The sequence below is a fragment of the Mirounga leonina genome, unplaced genomic scaffold (genome assembly GCF_011800145.1).
Source record: "Mirounga leonina isolate KUSES-001 unplaced genomic scaffold, KU_Mleo_1.0 Mir_166, whole genome shotgun sequence".
Classification (NCBI taxonomy): Eukaryota; Metazoa; Chordata; class Mammalia; order Carnivora; family Phocidae; genus Mirounga; species Mirounga leonina.
In genome coordinates this window covers 6762225-6778461 of record NW_023270418.1, presented here as the reverse complement: position 1 = coordinate 6778461, position 16237 = coordinate 6762225, and the positions used below count along the sequence as shown (strand labels likewise).

Below are 16237 nucleotides of genomic sequence, written 5' to 3'. Positions count from 1 at the left end.
AGACTCCTTGCTGAGCAGGAGCCTGATGCAGGGCTCAGTTCCAGGACCCTGAGATCATGACCTGAGCTGAAGGCAGATGCTTAATTGCCTGAGCCACCCAGGCACCCAATTTCCTTATTTTCTACAGTGGCTACTATTTCTTGATCACTATGGACCAGGCCTTGTGCCTCTATCTTCCAGAAGCTGGTTGTCTACAACAGCTGACTGACTCATACAGACACATACATATAGGTTCTTTAAAATAGCTGAGGATACTCTCAGAGTTCAAAGTGAGTACCAAGGGAGGCTGCTTCCCACAGGAGCTGGGGTGGAGAGGGCAGGTGTGAGTCAAGGAAGGCTCCACAGAGGAGAGGAGACAGGAACTAGATTTCATGGAATAACTAGGCTTTGTAGAGCTCGGTCTCAGGGAAGGTCATTGAGAAAAAGGAGAAGTATGAACAATAGAGAACAATAGAGAAATGTCCCCCAAAAGCTTAGTGGGGATACTTCAGGACAATTGACCCTCTAACAAGAGCAGAAACAGCAATCTATAACTGGATTTTCACCTTCCTTTTCTCATTTGTCCTAGTACTAACTCTGACTTAGCCTCCGAGTGCAAGTGTTGTAAATATCAAAATGAAGGAGAGACTGGGAGATAAAATAGAGGACTACAGATGGTTTATTAATTATTGGTGAATCCATTTTCTGAGTCGAGAGAGAATCAACTATTATGTTCAGGAGTGCTCTGCTCTAAACACCAATAATAGCCAATGGGTAGATATTAGTAACTTTGATTTTACAGATCAGAGAAAAGAGGGTAGATAGTTTGAGACACTTAAAGACTCTAATAACCAGTTAAGGTCTTTTTACCCCCATGTTCCAGTTGAAGCTCAGAAAGGTTAAATGATTTGCCAACAATTACACAGCTTGCTTACAACTGAGCCAACTTGAGCAAAGGTCTCTTGATTGGCAGTCCTTCACTCTTTTCCTTCCACACCCACAGCCTCGGAAAATTACAGGTACCCCTCCCCCACCCTCCCTTATTCAGGTAAAAGACACCCCTGAGGGTGATGTTGCATATTGCAGATTCCATTTTACTAATTAAAAATGCTGAGATGGTCAACTTGTATCACTTCCATTTTTTCCTCAGTAATGTTTAACCTTAAATCAAAAAAATCTAGAAGATAAAAGAGCATGTTACCTGGCAAGTCCATTCCACCCCCATGGTTATTAATTTTAGAACACATCTGAATTCCTTTTCTGGCACATGCTTTAGTAGGGGAACAGACAGGTCCTGGCTGGGTCAGATTTCAAGTTCTCATCTGCTGGTACCAATACCACTACCAGATTCTTCTCTGTCGTCAACTTCTGAGGTCTTCCCCGAGTACAACTTGGTGTCTGAAGATCCACTGAAGTGCCTGTGGTCCTCATTTTCTTCCCCAAATCACAGTCTCTTCTCTTGGCAAAACATCTACTGCCCTGAGCTTTGCTTTTGGAAACAACTTCTCCCTGAGATCTGGTTGAAAGCAACTCTCTGGTGCCATACTTCCCAGCATGGAGGTGAAGAGCTTCACAGTTTGGGATTATGTTGTATTTGCAGCTCTCTTTGTCATTTCCTCTGGAATTGGGGTGTTCTTTGCTATTAAGGAGAGGAAAAAGGCAACTTCAAGGGAGTTCCTGGTCGGGGGAAGGCAAATGAGCTTTGGCCCTGTAGCGTTGTCTCTCACAGCCAGCTTCATGTCAGCTGTCACTGTCCTGGGGGCCCCCTCCGAGGTGTACCGCTTTGGGGCATCCTTCGTGCTCTTCTTTATCGCGTATGCACTTGTCATCATCCTCACGTCAGAACTCTTTGTCCCCGTGTTCTACAGATCTGGCATCACCAGCACTTACGAGGTAAGACAACTCTTCTCTTTTTCTTCACTTTGGAAAGAGTTGCTATTTTCTCTCCACTTGGACATTTTTCCCCCCTCTCTCTAATAATATACATTGTCTTAATAACACGGGCTAGTTGAGAAGCACATTTATTTTCGGGATGATGACGCTTTCATGGTAAAAACACATTTCGTTCTGGGCATCTGGGTGGCTCAGTCGTTAAGCATCTGCCTTCGGCTCAGTTCATGACCCCAGGGTCCTGGGATTGAGCCCCACATCGGGTTCCCTGCTCCGCGGGAAGCCTGCTTCTCCCTCTCCTACTCCCCCTGCTTGTGTTCCCTCTCTCGCTGTGTCTCTCTCTGTCAAATAAATAAATAAAATCTTAAAAAAAAAAAACCAAAAAAACACATTTCGTTGTTATTGGGAAAAGCTTATCTTTGGACACACAGAACAGTTTTTCTATCTGTAGAATGAAAATATGGAGCTAATCCCACAAGTGTATCTCAATGATTAAATGAGAACCTATTTGTAAACCCCTAATGCATTGTCTGACTTGTAAGAGAGTCTCAATGAAAGAGAGCTGAAGTTAATATTTGTATTATTCACATCAGTCTTCTGAAAAGCAAGCAGAACATACACTGTAAATATTATCATTTTCCAGATAAGAAAACTGAGACTGAGCTAAATGGCTTAGCCACGATTGTATAGTAGATAAGACCTACTGAGAACCCATTTCGTCTTTATCCCTTTCCATCACATACTAGAGCTGAGTACTTTAATATTGGTTATTCCTATCAGTGGAGAAATGGTAATGTTTTTAAAAAATTAGAAAACATTTTAATGGGGGAGATTGTTAAATGATACATATATGGAGTTTATGTTGATGAAAACAAAATGAGGCATGATTTTGCAATACTTCTCAAGAAAAATAGCAGGTTAAAAACTGAATTTGCATGTCCAATATTTAAGCATGATCATAAATCAGTTTCTATGAGAAAGGTATTTATTTTCCTTATCCAACACCATCCCTACCAAGTCACAGCAGAGGATTCTTAACAGACCTCTTTTTTTTTTTTTTTTAATTCTGTAAACTAAATGATTATAAAGGATTACTCTGGACTTCAAAAGCCACTTCGGCAAAGGAACACTTTAAAGAAGGTTTTAAAACTTGTGATTCTGCAGATAATCATAATCAAATATCCAACGTCAAACTCCCCTCCCTACCAAAAGTAGGTGACTGGAATTAGGTAATGCAACAGCTACTGTCTGGTACATAATTCAAGGGGAAACGGCTCAATTTATGGTTAGTCCTACAATATATATGCACATATCCTCGCTGCTCATTAGTGTACTTCTGAAAACATAAATATATCCTAGGTTTTTCCCTCAGCTATTAAGGTTAGACTCCCAGATGCATTGCTGGCATTTTAAAAAGAATTGCTTCAGTAACTGCTAGAGCGAGGAAGACAGAGAGAGAAAGAGAAGAGTCAGAAAATGGGAGTTCGATTTCAAAGTCCACTGCTTAATAATAGGAGGACTTTGTACAAGTTACTAAGCATTTATCAGCTCAGGTTTCGACGCAGAAAATAATACCTCCCTTCTTTCGTGGAAGTTTAGTTAAGTGTAAAAGAGCTTTTTAAATTATTTAAAAAAAAATAAAAATTCGATGCTTAATGAGTATCGAATGGATTATGGAATTAGTTGTAAAAATGATTTTTTTGCTCTTTGACTTTGTGCTGAACACTGCTCTAGCTACTTCACATGATTAAATCATTTGACCTTCAAATCACCTTCTTTGATAGGCTCTATTATTATCATCCCCATTTAACAGACTAGAAACATGAGGCACATAGAGTCAAGTAACTTGCCCAATGTCACACAGCTAACAAGTGGCCGTTTTTCAAACCTGAGCTGTCTAACTTTGGAGATGGCATGCTGAATCACAATGCTATCCTGCCCTACTAAATGCAATAGAGAAAAAGTAAATAAGATAAGGTAGAATGTAGTTCTGCTTCAGGTGGAGAATGCCAACAATTCATATGGGGTGGTTAGGTGAGACTTCAGGGATAATTGGGCATTTAATTGGGGGCCTGGATAAAGCAAGCAATTGCACCATAGGAGGGAAGAACATCCCAAGCTAAAGTAACCACAGATGCGAAGGCCCTAAAAGGGGAATGTGATTAGCATGTTTGAAGGACGGCAAAGAAATCAGTGTGCTTGGAGAAGAGTGAGCCAAGGGGAGAAAGGCAAGAGATGAGATCAAAGAGGTGGGGGGGCCCCACTCGACACCACCAGTGGGTGTGGTGTCAGACACAGGGGGCTTTGAATATTTATAGGGTAATTTGGTTGTCAAAATAAGTGGGGGGCACTACTGGAGTTTAGGGGGCATGAGCAGGGACACCAGGTGTCTTGCAGTATGTAAGGCACATAATATGCAATGAATAATTGTACCACCACGTGCTTAGTGATTTTTTAATGCCCTCATGTTCAAAACCTACTGCAAATAGAAATTAGTAGTACTTTGCTACATAAGAATGTTAACTTTTTTTTTTAAAGATTTTATTTATTTATTTGAAAGAGAGAGCATGAGCTGGGGGGTGGGGCAAAGGGAGAGGGAGAAGAAGACTCCATGCTAAGCAGGGAGCCCAACACATGAGCTTGATCCCAGGACCCTGGGATCATGACCTGAGCTGAAGGCAGCTGCTTAACCACCTGAGCCACCCAGGTACCCAATAATGTTAACTTTTTAAAATAAGAAGTTATACACACCACTATAAATTAGTCTATTTCCCCCAAATTAAAATGGAATAAAAACATTGTCTTGAAGTTAGTGAAACATTTACTGAGCAATCTATTCCAGATGTGCTATTCAATACCCAGTTCATTGTAACTGGTTTTAGTAAAGCGGTTCAGTTACTGCATTAAACCAATTGCAAATATGTAACTGAGGAAATTTGAGACTGCCTTTTAATTATTAAGTTAATACAGTTATAGGAAATGTAAGGGTTTCATTGAATTTAATTTATAAAGTTTGTTGCCCTCTACATATTTTTTAATTTTTAGTACCCTAATAATAAGGACTTCAGATTGTGTAAAGTACTTAAGAGGCGATTTGGGGATTTCCTTTTGCTTTATAAGAATTGGCAGAAGGCACAAGGATTAAAAGCATGACCTCCTGACTATTTGGCTTTAAATGCCAACACGGCCACCCATCAGTGGCATGACTGGGAAAATTGCTTAACTTCTCTGTGCCTGATTTCCACATATGTGGAATAGTGGTAATAAAAGCAACCGTCTCACCGGATGTCTGTGAGGAGTAACTGAGGTATTACATGCAAATACTTTTAACAGAACCTGACAAATGGTAAATGCCACATAAGAGTTTTATATTATTATTTATTATTACTGTTGTTGGTGTGGTTACTGTCCCCACATTTATACTACTTGAGCTCTATAGAGAAGCTTGAATGTATTATGTTTCTTTATTCATCCTCCATTCCCTATTACCCATTCCTAGATGTTCATTCCAGGGTCTTTTAAAGTACTAAGGACTGAAAGAAGTGGAGTTTATTTTCCTACCCCTTGAATCTGGGATGGCCTTGTGACTTGCTTTGACCAATAGAATGTGGCAGAAGGGATGTGTGAATTTAATTTAATTTAATTATGTTATGTTATATGAAATCAATGAATCGTGGATCACTACATCAAAAACTAATGATGTATTGTATGGTGACTAACATAGCCAACTGATTTAAATGCTTTGATATACAGTGGGATTTCAAGACCAAGATGTGCCATCTGCACAAATTTATCACTACCCTGTCCCATGTCGAAGCATGAGGGATCGTTCTTCCCCTCACGTTATAGATTAGGCACAGCTCATTTGCAGTGTCATACAGCTTCATTATCTCCACTTGGATGGTTTGTCATTAGTTATTGCCTTCTTTCTCACAGCACACATTAATAAATCTAGTCTGTTCTTATTCACCCTTAGCACTCGTTTATAGGCTGGTGTCTGCCTGCTTTCTCATTTTTCTTGGACTTCTTAAACTAAACGGCTTCTGATTTACTTAGTTCTCTTTAATCCAAATTTTTTCATTAGGTAGATGCACAGGCTACTGTTTTTTAATATCATCTTTTATGGTGGTTTCTAAACATTACAGATGACATACTGTGGGGGGTACGTTTCTTTCCTTTTATTTCTCCTTTAAATTATATTTGTGGTGTTGTAGTAATTTAAACTTTCAGAAATTAGATGTGCATAAGATGTCATTATCGAATATTATTTCAGCACAGTAAATGATGCTACAAAATGTTTTATTTAAGATGGATATTCAGGGTCTGAGAAGGTTTGAGCCAATGTTATAAAGCCTTTAGGACATTGTAAGGATTGACTTCTACTCTCCATGAGGTGGGCCATGACAGTGTTTGGGCAGAGGAGTGACATGATGTGATTTGCATCTTGAGTGTTGCTCTAGCTGGATGTTGGCAATGAGTCTGGGGTTTTGACTGCTGTAGCAGGGGGTCTAGTTAGGAGGCTCCTGCTGTAGCCCAGACAAGAGCTGATGGTATTACAGTAGCTACAGAAGAGATGATGCAAGTGGCTCTTTTTTGAGAGTGGGACGTGGGCACCAGGATTCTTGTATGAAGTAGATGTGGGGAGTGAGAGAAAGAGAGGAGTAAAAAGTGGATCCATGTTATTTGAGTTTGAACCAACATGAGAAGTGGACTTATTATTCACCAAGATGGAAAAGAATGTGGCTCTATCAGGCCTGGGGTTTTGAAAATAATCAAATACAATGATGGGAAATGATATCTGTGCAATTTTTTCAAACGCAGGCATGAAGCATGCGACTCTGTGGTTGAACTTCCATTTTTACTCCTGACTGTAGTGATAGATAAATACACACGCAAGAGGACCATTGAGTGAGGGAGGGGGTAATTGAAAGGCTGGGTAAATACATTCTTTCAGGTGGATTATTACACAGTTGGAATTGTCTCTCTTGTTTCATGGATGAGAAACCAAAGGCTTAGGTCACAGTGAGCTAGCGGCAAAGCTCAAACTAAAATTCAGGGAGTCTTACTTCTGATCCACTTCTTTTATTTTTTTTCACATATCTTTTTCTCAATACTGCCTCTCCAGTTGGACTGAATTGGCTGAATTTAGTGGAACTAAATTGAGATGTTAAAAACCCTTGACTTTGTGAAGATTCCTATAGCAGTTACCTCATTATCTTTCCATTTTTTGGGAACAATTTCCCCTTTGCTTTCCCAAACCTCAGGTGCCACCCAGCCCCAAAGCCAATACCAGATTATTCTGGGGCTTTGTTACAACATTTCGCCACTCCTGGTATCAATTTTTATATTATTTATGTATTGTTGCATAACATATCACCTTTCCCGCCCCCCAAAATTTCTTAGAACAGCAATTTTATTTGCTCACAATTCTATGGGTCATCAATTTGGTGTGGGCTCAGTAGGGTCCAGTAAAGAGGTTCTCCTCCTGGTCTCACAGTGGCCTTGTATATGACTGCCATCAGCTAATGCATTAGCTAGTGGCTGGTATGTCTAGAGGAACTGAGATGAGACAACTTATTTATATCACACCTGGCCTCATCCTCCAGCAGGCTGTCTTGAGTTCTTTTATGTCACAGGGAAAAAAAGTTCCCATCAGCAGGACACAACTTTTTACACAAGCATTTTTAAAGTCATCACTTACATTATATTTGGTTTAAGTTGTGTTCCCCCAGAAGCAAACCCTGAGACAAGGATTTGAATGCAAGTCATTTTGGGGGAAGTATTTCATTTAACATTGGTAGGTAAGTGGCAATTAAAATATGGAAGGAAATGAAGCCAATAAAAAGTGTGTTTTTGAACAGATTACTACTGTGAGCAATTGATGTTCAGTCTCACTGGGGACCTCTAGAAGACATAGATCATGTCTCAGGGTTGTCCTTCCTGACCGGCAAAGAAGTCTGAATATTTTTTGTCTAACTCCCTTTGGTCACTGGCTTTCAGCCAATGATAACACCCCCAGGCACTTCTAGTCCGCCCCGTGCAAGGGCTGAAATAAAGCCCTTAAGCAAATGATCACAGGTGCATTTAGAAGCCATCAGCTTGTACTGGAATAGTGAGTGCCAGTAAGCTCAGGCATTGCACTCACAGTGACTATTACAGTCACTAAGATCCCACTATATTCTTGTGCTTGTACTTGGCATTATCATATACTATGTCACTGGAGCCTTATAAGCACCAATTTTAGAAAAGAAAGCCATTGTTTAGTGCATTAAATGAATCTCTCCAAAGGTGTCTCATTTGAACCTAAGCTGTCTTCACCGCAAAAGTTTTGCATCATTTTCCATCCTACGACATCTGAGACTTGACTCCTCACTGACTTCTTTACCTCTTTAAGAATATTTTCCTTATATCTGGTGCCCTCAGTCACACATCCCCTGGACTATCTCCTAACTCACAGTGTACTAAATCTATCGTCTGAAGAAGGAGGGTCTATGAATAAGATCGTTATTTTCTCAGGGTAAGGGTTGAGCAGGGCAAAGAAAACAAAAGTCTGAGAAGTACAAAGCATGTTGATTGAAAAACACACAGTGATTTTATGTGGAGAATTAATAATGGGAGGGCTAGTGGTGTGACTTAGGAAGAGTATAGATCATACAGTAGAGAATATCAAGTGTGGACTTTGTCAATGATAGAGAGTCATTGAAGATTTTAAGAAAAAGAGCAACATGATTAGAGCCTTGCTCTAGGAGAACCAATGTGGCAGATGTGTGGTTGATGGAATGGATGGGCAAGGATTGAAATTAGAGGGAGTCACCTGGGAAAGAGGGAATGTAGGTCTGGGCTAAACTGGGGGGAATGGGATATAAAAGGAAACAGTGGCTTCAGTATAGTCAGTAGGAAGATCCCTGGGTAGAAAGCTAGAGGATCTGGATTTTCATTCAAACAATAAAAATTTAAAAATAAAAAGCATTTATTTTCTCTATCATGAGAACCTTAAGCAAGAATTGAGCTTTAATAGAGCTCTGATATTTCTTTGACTTCAAACAATCCATATTTTTCTGGTTCTCTTGAGTATATATAGCATAAAATCATATTATAAATCCAAAGCACTAAACATAAAGGAATACAAGAAAAAAGAACCTTCTTAGCAGCTCTTATGTAAATAACTCACTGACTCTTTGCTTGTCCTTCTCTCTGTTCTTTCTAGTACTTACAACTACGATTCAATAAGCCAGTGCGCTATGCGGCCACTGTCATCTATATTGTGCAGACGGTAAGGGGGAAGGGCTGCTACAGATGTGGAAAGTGTGGGGTGACAAGATATGGGTTTGCTTACTCGGGGGGGAGGGTGGCAATGAATGCAACCAAGGGACAGACCTAGCACTTTCTTCCAAGGATAGCACTTTCGGGATGTGTGATTACATTGAAAGTTACCCACATTGTACAGACCCCGTATATTCATCCAAATAATAAATAAAAAACAAATGTATATTATAAACCACAAAGGAAAAAAATAGCATTAAAAACACATTGCTTTGGATATGAAATGGTTCAGTAACTGGTTTTCACTAGTTAACTGCATTGAACCAGAAATGCCCATTTTGTTGAAAGTCATTTTAAGACAATACTCCCATCTCCCCTTTGGGATTCCTCTCCTGCTCCCTAGCTCTGGGTGCCTTCATGCTGTCCCCCAGGGTCGCCTGTGGCACACTGTTGGTATGCTTCCTACAGCTCACAATGTACTTTCTGCTGGAAAATAACCTTCTTCTCTTTCTTAATCAAAACTCCCACTCACTCACTGAAGGATTTAAGAGAGAGAAAAGGAGGAAAGCAGTGCTCCCTGACCTGCTCCTACACTTTTGCCTCCTAAAACCCTCACAGGAATCTCTAAATGGTGAAATCCCATTTAAAATAAAAATGAGACTGCACCTACTTCCCTCAGCATAGTGGCTGCAACCCTGGGAGTCCAAAGATGTACTCATGAAGTAGATCACCCGCGTTCGTCTTACCCTGCTCTGTACTGTCTCCATTTGAAAATCCGTATTTCAGCGGCCTGCTGAGATGAGGTTGAGTCATTGTGACATATGCATGGCGGCGGGGGGTGGGTAGAGAAAGGTTGAACCAAAACCTTACCTTGAAGCCTATCTTTGTTTCCTTCAGAAATACCCCATATTGGGCGCCTGGGTGGCTCAGTTGGTTAAGCGACTGCCTTTGGCTCAGGTCATGATCCCGGAGTCCCAGGATCAAGTCCCGCATTGGGCTCCCTGCTCAGCCGGGAGTCTGCTTCTCCCTCTGGCCCTCCCCCCTCTCATGCTCTCTCTCTCTCATTCTCTCTCTCAAATAAATAAATAAAATCTTTAAAAAAAAAAGAAATACCCCATATCTGGCCATAAAGTCTCAAAATTCACAGCAGTCTTAAAAGTCCAGTGCTCTTCCTCCATCAAATGCTTTGCACACTAATGACAGTAATCAATGATTTCAAGATTAGAGCGGTTGCCAATGACATGTTTAGTGACATGAGGAGGGAAATACCCCTCTAAGGTCAATAAGGAAACTTTGAGGCAGCTTTCCCTTCCGTGTCACTTTTCACACTGTTCACTTGACTCTTGCTTCCCCACCAGATTCTCTACACAGGAGTCGTGGTATATGCACCTGCGTTAGCGCTCAATCAAGGTGAGTCACTGATACTCCCTTGGATACTCTCCATCTTTTGTATGCTTACATTCTCACCTTGAGAAATATACATCCATCTTGTTGGGGAGACATTCCTGCGGTTAGGGGGCTCTAATTACTGTAGTCATCACGATAGAGAGCTCCAAAAATCAAACATTGAAAATAGCGCTGGGTGTAATATGTAACTGATGAATCATTAAATTCCACCCCTGAAAATAATAATATACTATATGTTAACTAACTTGAATTTAAATAAAATCTAAAAAAAAAGAGAGAGAGAGAGAAAAGAAGGTAAATAATTAATTACTTGATTTGCCCACAAGGTTTCAAACACCCAGTTTGATTGTCATTTGGTTGTTTGTTCTGTTTTTCTGAAATGATGGCAGTTTTGGTATTGCATACACACAACCACTAAAGACGTTTATAATGTATGATCCTGTCTCAGGGGTTTCATGAAGTCGATAATCTGAATACAGGAGTAAAAGGTACTCGTAGGAATTATTTTAAAACTTATAGACATTGGGGGGGGTATGTACTATGGTGAGCGCTGTGAATTATGTTAAGACTGTTGAATCACAGACCTGTACCTCTGAAACAAATAATACATTATATGTTAAAAAAAAAAGAGAGAGAAGAAGATAGCAGGAGGGGAAGAATGAAGAGGGGGAAATTGGAGGGGGAGATGAACTATGAGAGACTATGGACTCTAAGAAACAAACTGAGGGTTCTAGAGGGGAGGGGGGTGGGAGGATGGGTTAGCCTGGTGATGGGTATTAAAGAGGGCACGTTCTGCATGGAGCACTGGGTGTTATACACAAACAATGAATCATGGAACACTTCATCTAAAACTAATGATGTAATGTATGGGGATTAACATAACATAATAATAAAAAAAAACTTATACTTGACCTTTTTGAGGGAATAGAATCCTAGAAACAAGAGTTAAAAAAAGATTAAAATAAATTTCATAATAATACCTATAACATCAGAAGTCTTCAATATTCAATTTAATCATGCTCTGCACTTATATTGAGACACATTTATTCAGGGCTGAGGTTTAGGGGGTTTCAAAGTCCTCAGACTAACTTCGTTAAGAATAAGCAAACAAACAGTTGGTGCAAAGACCAGAAGCTACAGAATTTTAGGAGGAAAGATTTGGCTTTTAACATTACCTAAAAATTATAGACTGAGTTGAAGTATAACACTGTAATAAAACAATCTTTATCAGAGGTGAATGTAATAAGAGAAAATTTTAATTTGATTTCCATTTGCCCACAAAGAACACTGACAAAAATATTGTGACTTTTTTCTCATAAACCTTGGTCTTCTACTTTTCTCAGAGAAACTTCTTTCAATATTTTTTCTTCTTTTCTAGTGACTGGGTTTGATCTCTGGGGCTCTGTGTTTGCAACAGGAATTGTTTGCACATTCTACTGTACCCTGGTATGTATCTAACTGTGAAAAAGTATTTAGAACCATCTCCTAATATGGGATAAGGGCAAACCTCCAACAACAGGGCATCTAATTATAGCAGAAATTGCTATTCCAAAATTAAAGAGAAATTTGCTGGCTTCTCTGTCACAGTTTCCTGAGGAAGGTGCTGTTCTTTTATTTAAAATTCTTTCAGTGCCATTAGCAGAATTGGGTTCTGGGCTCATTTGAGAAAGCCATGGCAAAGAAAAGATTTCATGGAAGAAATCCCTTCTTGCTAAGAGGATAAGTGACCATGTGCAACTGCCAAGAAAACAATGTGCCTGTTAAGAGTAATTATGAACCCTAGATAGCATACACTTCATTGTCTTAGTGATTGAGAAATGCACAATGCATATATGAATGATCAAGGATGGCTGGTATTTTGTAAACTTGAGGATTCCACAGCTTGTTGTTTTTTCTTATTTATGGATAAGCTTGGATTACAGTACCGTTTGGCTTAACACATGCTCAGTTTTTCATCAAGGAATCTGGGTGGTATTGGCAACGTACTTATGTAATTGTTAAAATCTGTTTAGTTCAACAAACATTCATTGAGCACCTATTATTTATCATGCTTTGCAATGGGAACCTTTATTCTTCTGAATCCTTGGCATCCATAGACAGAGGCTGTAAGCAACCAGTTAAAAATATGGCACTGGTTTTCAGAAAGCTGGATTTTCTTTCTTCCTCTATAGAGGAAAACAAAGTAATCCTATATTATCATCGAGCAGACCATCCAGATATTTTGGTATTGTGTGCATATCAGATACTCTTTGAACATAGATCATGAAATATACAATTTAAAAATGTCCTTTTCATACACACAATTCCCACCATTGCTTTTGCACTACAGAGTTTTGTCTTTTTTTTTTTTTTTTTCCGTTCCATTCTCACTACCATAGCTCTATTCCAGACACACGTCTCTTACCTAGGTTAAAAATAAGCTCCTGCTCCTTATATGTCTGGCCATATGTGACAGATTAGTTGCTCCAAAGCATCTATCCATACAAGGATGACTAGACACATTGCCAGGGACACTGAAGGCAGCCTTCTTAGCAACAATAATGGAAGGCAGAAACAGTGAAATAATATCTTCAAAGCATTGATGGAAAACAACTGTCAACCTAAAATTGTGTATTCAGCAATACTAACTTTTAAGAACTGTCAAGAACCAAGAGAATTTACCACTAATCTATCTTTCCCTGAGAAAAACGTAGAGGAAGTACTTTGGGAAGAAAGAAAATGATCCAGTTTTGGATAGAAGAAGTAATGATAAGAAAATAAAAGAGTAAACATTTAGTAAGTCTAGTCAAATAATTTTTGGTGCTCGATGATAAAAAAATAATTTTATAGTATAGTATAGTATAACATACATATCTAATTATATTTTATAATTTATAATATAATATACTACTGCTACTTCTACTTATTATTATTATATGTAATTTGGGGATTAAGAAAAAGAATAACCCTCATTTGGACAACAATAGCATGTAAATCAAGAAGACAGTAATCAGAGTTGACAATTTTATCCTCTTTGAATTGTTGAGGATTAAGATATTCTTTAAATTTAGACTCTAACTTAAAAATCTGTAGCAAAATTTCAAGGGGACCCATTTAAATAAAATGTCAAAGTGGAAAAAGGGAATTAAAACAAGACAAAACAAAACCTCAAGTGATTTAAGCAAGAGAAGAGGATAAAAATAGAGAAGGCACAAACAGAAACAAAAAGTAATGTTAGAAACACGTCTGGATATTGTCATAATCGCAATAAGCTAAAATGAACTAAATTTGCTACCTCTTAATTGGTTTCAGTGCTTCTCTCCACTCTGCGTGCTTCTGGAAGATTAATCTTAATCACCTATTACTTCATGCCACTTAACTGACCCAATTCTCTTCTCACTTCCTATTGTTCCCAGGATAAAGTATAAGCCTCTTAGCCTAGTGTTGGAAATCTTTTATGATGTGAGTCAATCCGCCCATCTAATCCCTTACAGCACCTCTGTCCCATCTTTTCTCTCTCTAGCCAGGCTACAGGCTTTTGGATCCCACTCCAATGGTGGCTTATTTGTCCAACACGTGTTGCTCATGCTGCAGTTTCTTTAACATCCTGAGGATGGTTGGGTATCTAAGATAAACGGTGGAAGAGATTAAAACAATAAGTGATTCCTGCCATTCAGGGGCTTGGAATCTAGTGAAGTAAACATTAGATTTCAAACAACACAGACTGATTAAATACATCAGTGACACTGCTCTATCAGGGTTATAGGTCAGTGTGTGTGTTTTGCGGGGGGGTGTCTCACAGTATGAAGAAGTTATAGAGTCAGAGAAATTTTCATGGTGACTATAATCTGTCCCTTTTTTTTGAAGATTTTATTTATTTATTTGACACAGAGAGACAAAGCTAGAGAAGGAAAACAAGCAGGGGGAGTGGGAGAGGGAGAAGCAGGCTTCCCGCTGAACAGAGAGCCCAACGCGGGGCTCCATCCCAAGACCCTGGGATCATGACCTGAGCTGCAGGCAGACGCTTAACAACTGAGCCACCCAGAGGCCCCTATAATCTGTCTTTTGATGTACATTTGATAAAGTGGTTTGTTCTCTTGCCTCATGTCTAGCTGAAGTTCAAAAATATGCATAAGGCTTTTGCATATTTTTGCATAACCAATAGCAAGTAGCTGCTGAAAACTGAGCTCTGTGATATTTGGTCTTCATATCACTAAAATCTGATGTTGTGACTTGGGTTTAGAAGGCTTAATGTCTTTGGAGAAAATCACAATACTATTACTTGGGAGGTAGGAGGTAAATATTGATTATTCCTCAAGTCAGGATGTGAACACAATATACAAATACAGTGCCTCAGGCAGGGGCTTTAATGTATTTATCAAATTGCATTCTAATTACAAAAGAAATGGTGGGACAACCCCAATGTCTTCTTTTTTCTCAAGATAAAGATGAAACCTGTCATCTTTTCGCAGAAGTTCTTGACACTCTGGAGGAGTAACTGGGGATGACAATTCTATTTTTCAATGTTAAAAATATCACATCCTTCCATTCTCATAGTGCTTATTCATTTTCAAAGCATTTTTTTTTATATCACTTCATTTAATCTTTCCCAATTTGCTCATTCCACCTCACTGTGATCCTCAGGGATTCTATACCTGGATTACTCCAGGAGCCTCTTTCTCGCCTCCTTTCCTCTTGCCCACGTGTTCTCAACTAGAATTGTACTTTAGAATTCCTGTCGGAGCTTTCAGAAAAATATTTAAGACTGGATCCCAACCCAGACCTCAATTTATTCAGAATCCTTGGGTGCTAGGACATTGGTGTTTGTTTGTTTTCAAAATTCCCCAAAGGATTCTACAGAGGATCCAGTTTTGATAACGAGCACACTAACCTCTTCCCTCATCACTCTGTCCTGAGTTCTGCTGTGAGATTTATCCTCCGCAAAGTCTGCCTTGCCCACCTCACTCTTTGACCATCGTCTAGCTCTTAAAACTCCTTTCTCCATGAATGTCTGGAATCTATCATTCTTTCCTAGTTCTTTTCTTTTTTCTCAGCATTCTAGCATCTCAGTTCCCCCAAATTTATTTACTGCCACTAAATTTACGAAAAAAAAAAACCCTCATGTTTGTATAAGCCAGACCCAGATGATTATCCTTAATTTCCCCACTTCTTCATCATCTGTATTCAATTATTCACAAGTTGTGTTGATTTGACCTCCCAGTTATCTTTCAAGTCCATCCATTTCTTTCCATCTCTACCCTGCTGCAAACCTGCTTCAAACCTCTGTCCTCTTGGGCACAGACTACTGAAATCAACTCTGAGTGTATCTCTCACTCCTTCTTTTCCTTGGTCCAGAAATCTGTTATCCACACAACCACCCCTGAAACCAATATGAAGCAAACAAATAAAATCTCTCATCATGTAAATCTCTTTAATGCTTTCTCATTGCTCTTAAGAAATCATTTAAGTAGCCTTGCCAAAACTCATGTGTTCTGGCCTCTAGCAAATTCAGCAACCTCCCTTCGGGCATTCTGTATATGCCTCAATCTATATATTCTAGCATTCTTTCATTTCTCCAGGCAGCCATGCATCTCCATCCTTCACATATGTGGTTCCCCTCTCTTGTCCTCTGTACCAGGTAAATTCCTACTCGTTCTTCATAACATAGATCGAGAAAGAAAGAAAGAAAGAAAGAAAGAAAGAAAGAAAGAAAGAAAGA

At 39.2% G+C, this 16237-nt stretch overlaps 1 protein-coding gene across 1 annotated transcript in view; it reads left to right on the top strand.

Moving 5' to 3' along the window:
• Positions 1–1533: 1533 nt before the first annotated feature.
• Positions 1534–16237, top strand: part of SLC5A12 (solute carrier family 5 member 12) — a 45258-nt gene continuing 30554 nt past the window's right edge. Inside the window, exons 1-4 of the mRNA XM_035012298.1 lie at positions 1534–1872; positions 9077–9142; positions 10491–10542; positions 11918–11985. Of these exons, the coding sequence (XP_034868189.1) occupies positions 1534–1872; positions 9077–9142; positions 10491–10542; positions 11918–11985 (525 nt within the window). The remainder of the gene's footprint in view (positions 1873–9076; positions 9143–10490; positions 10543–11917; positions 11986–16237) is intronic.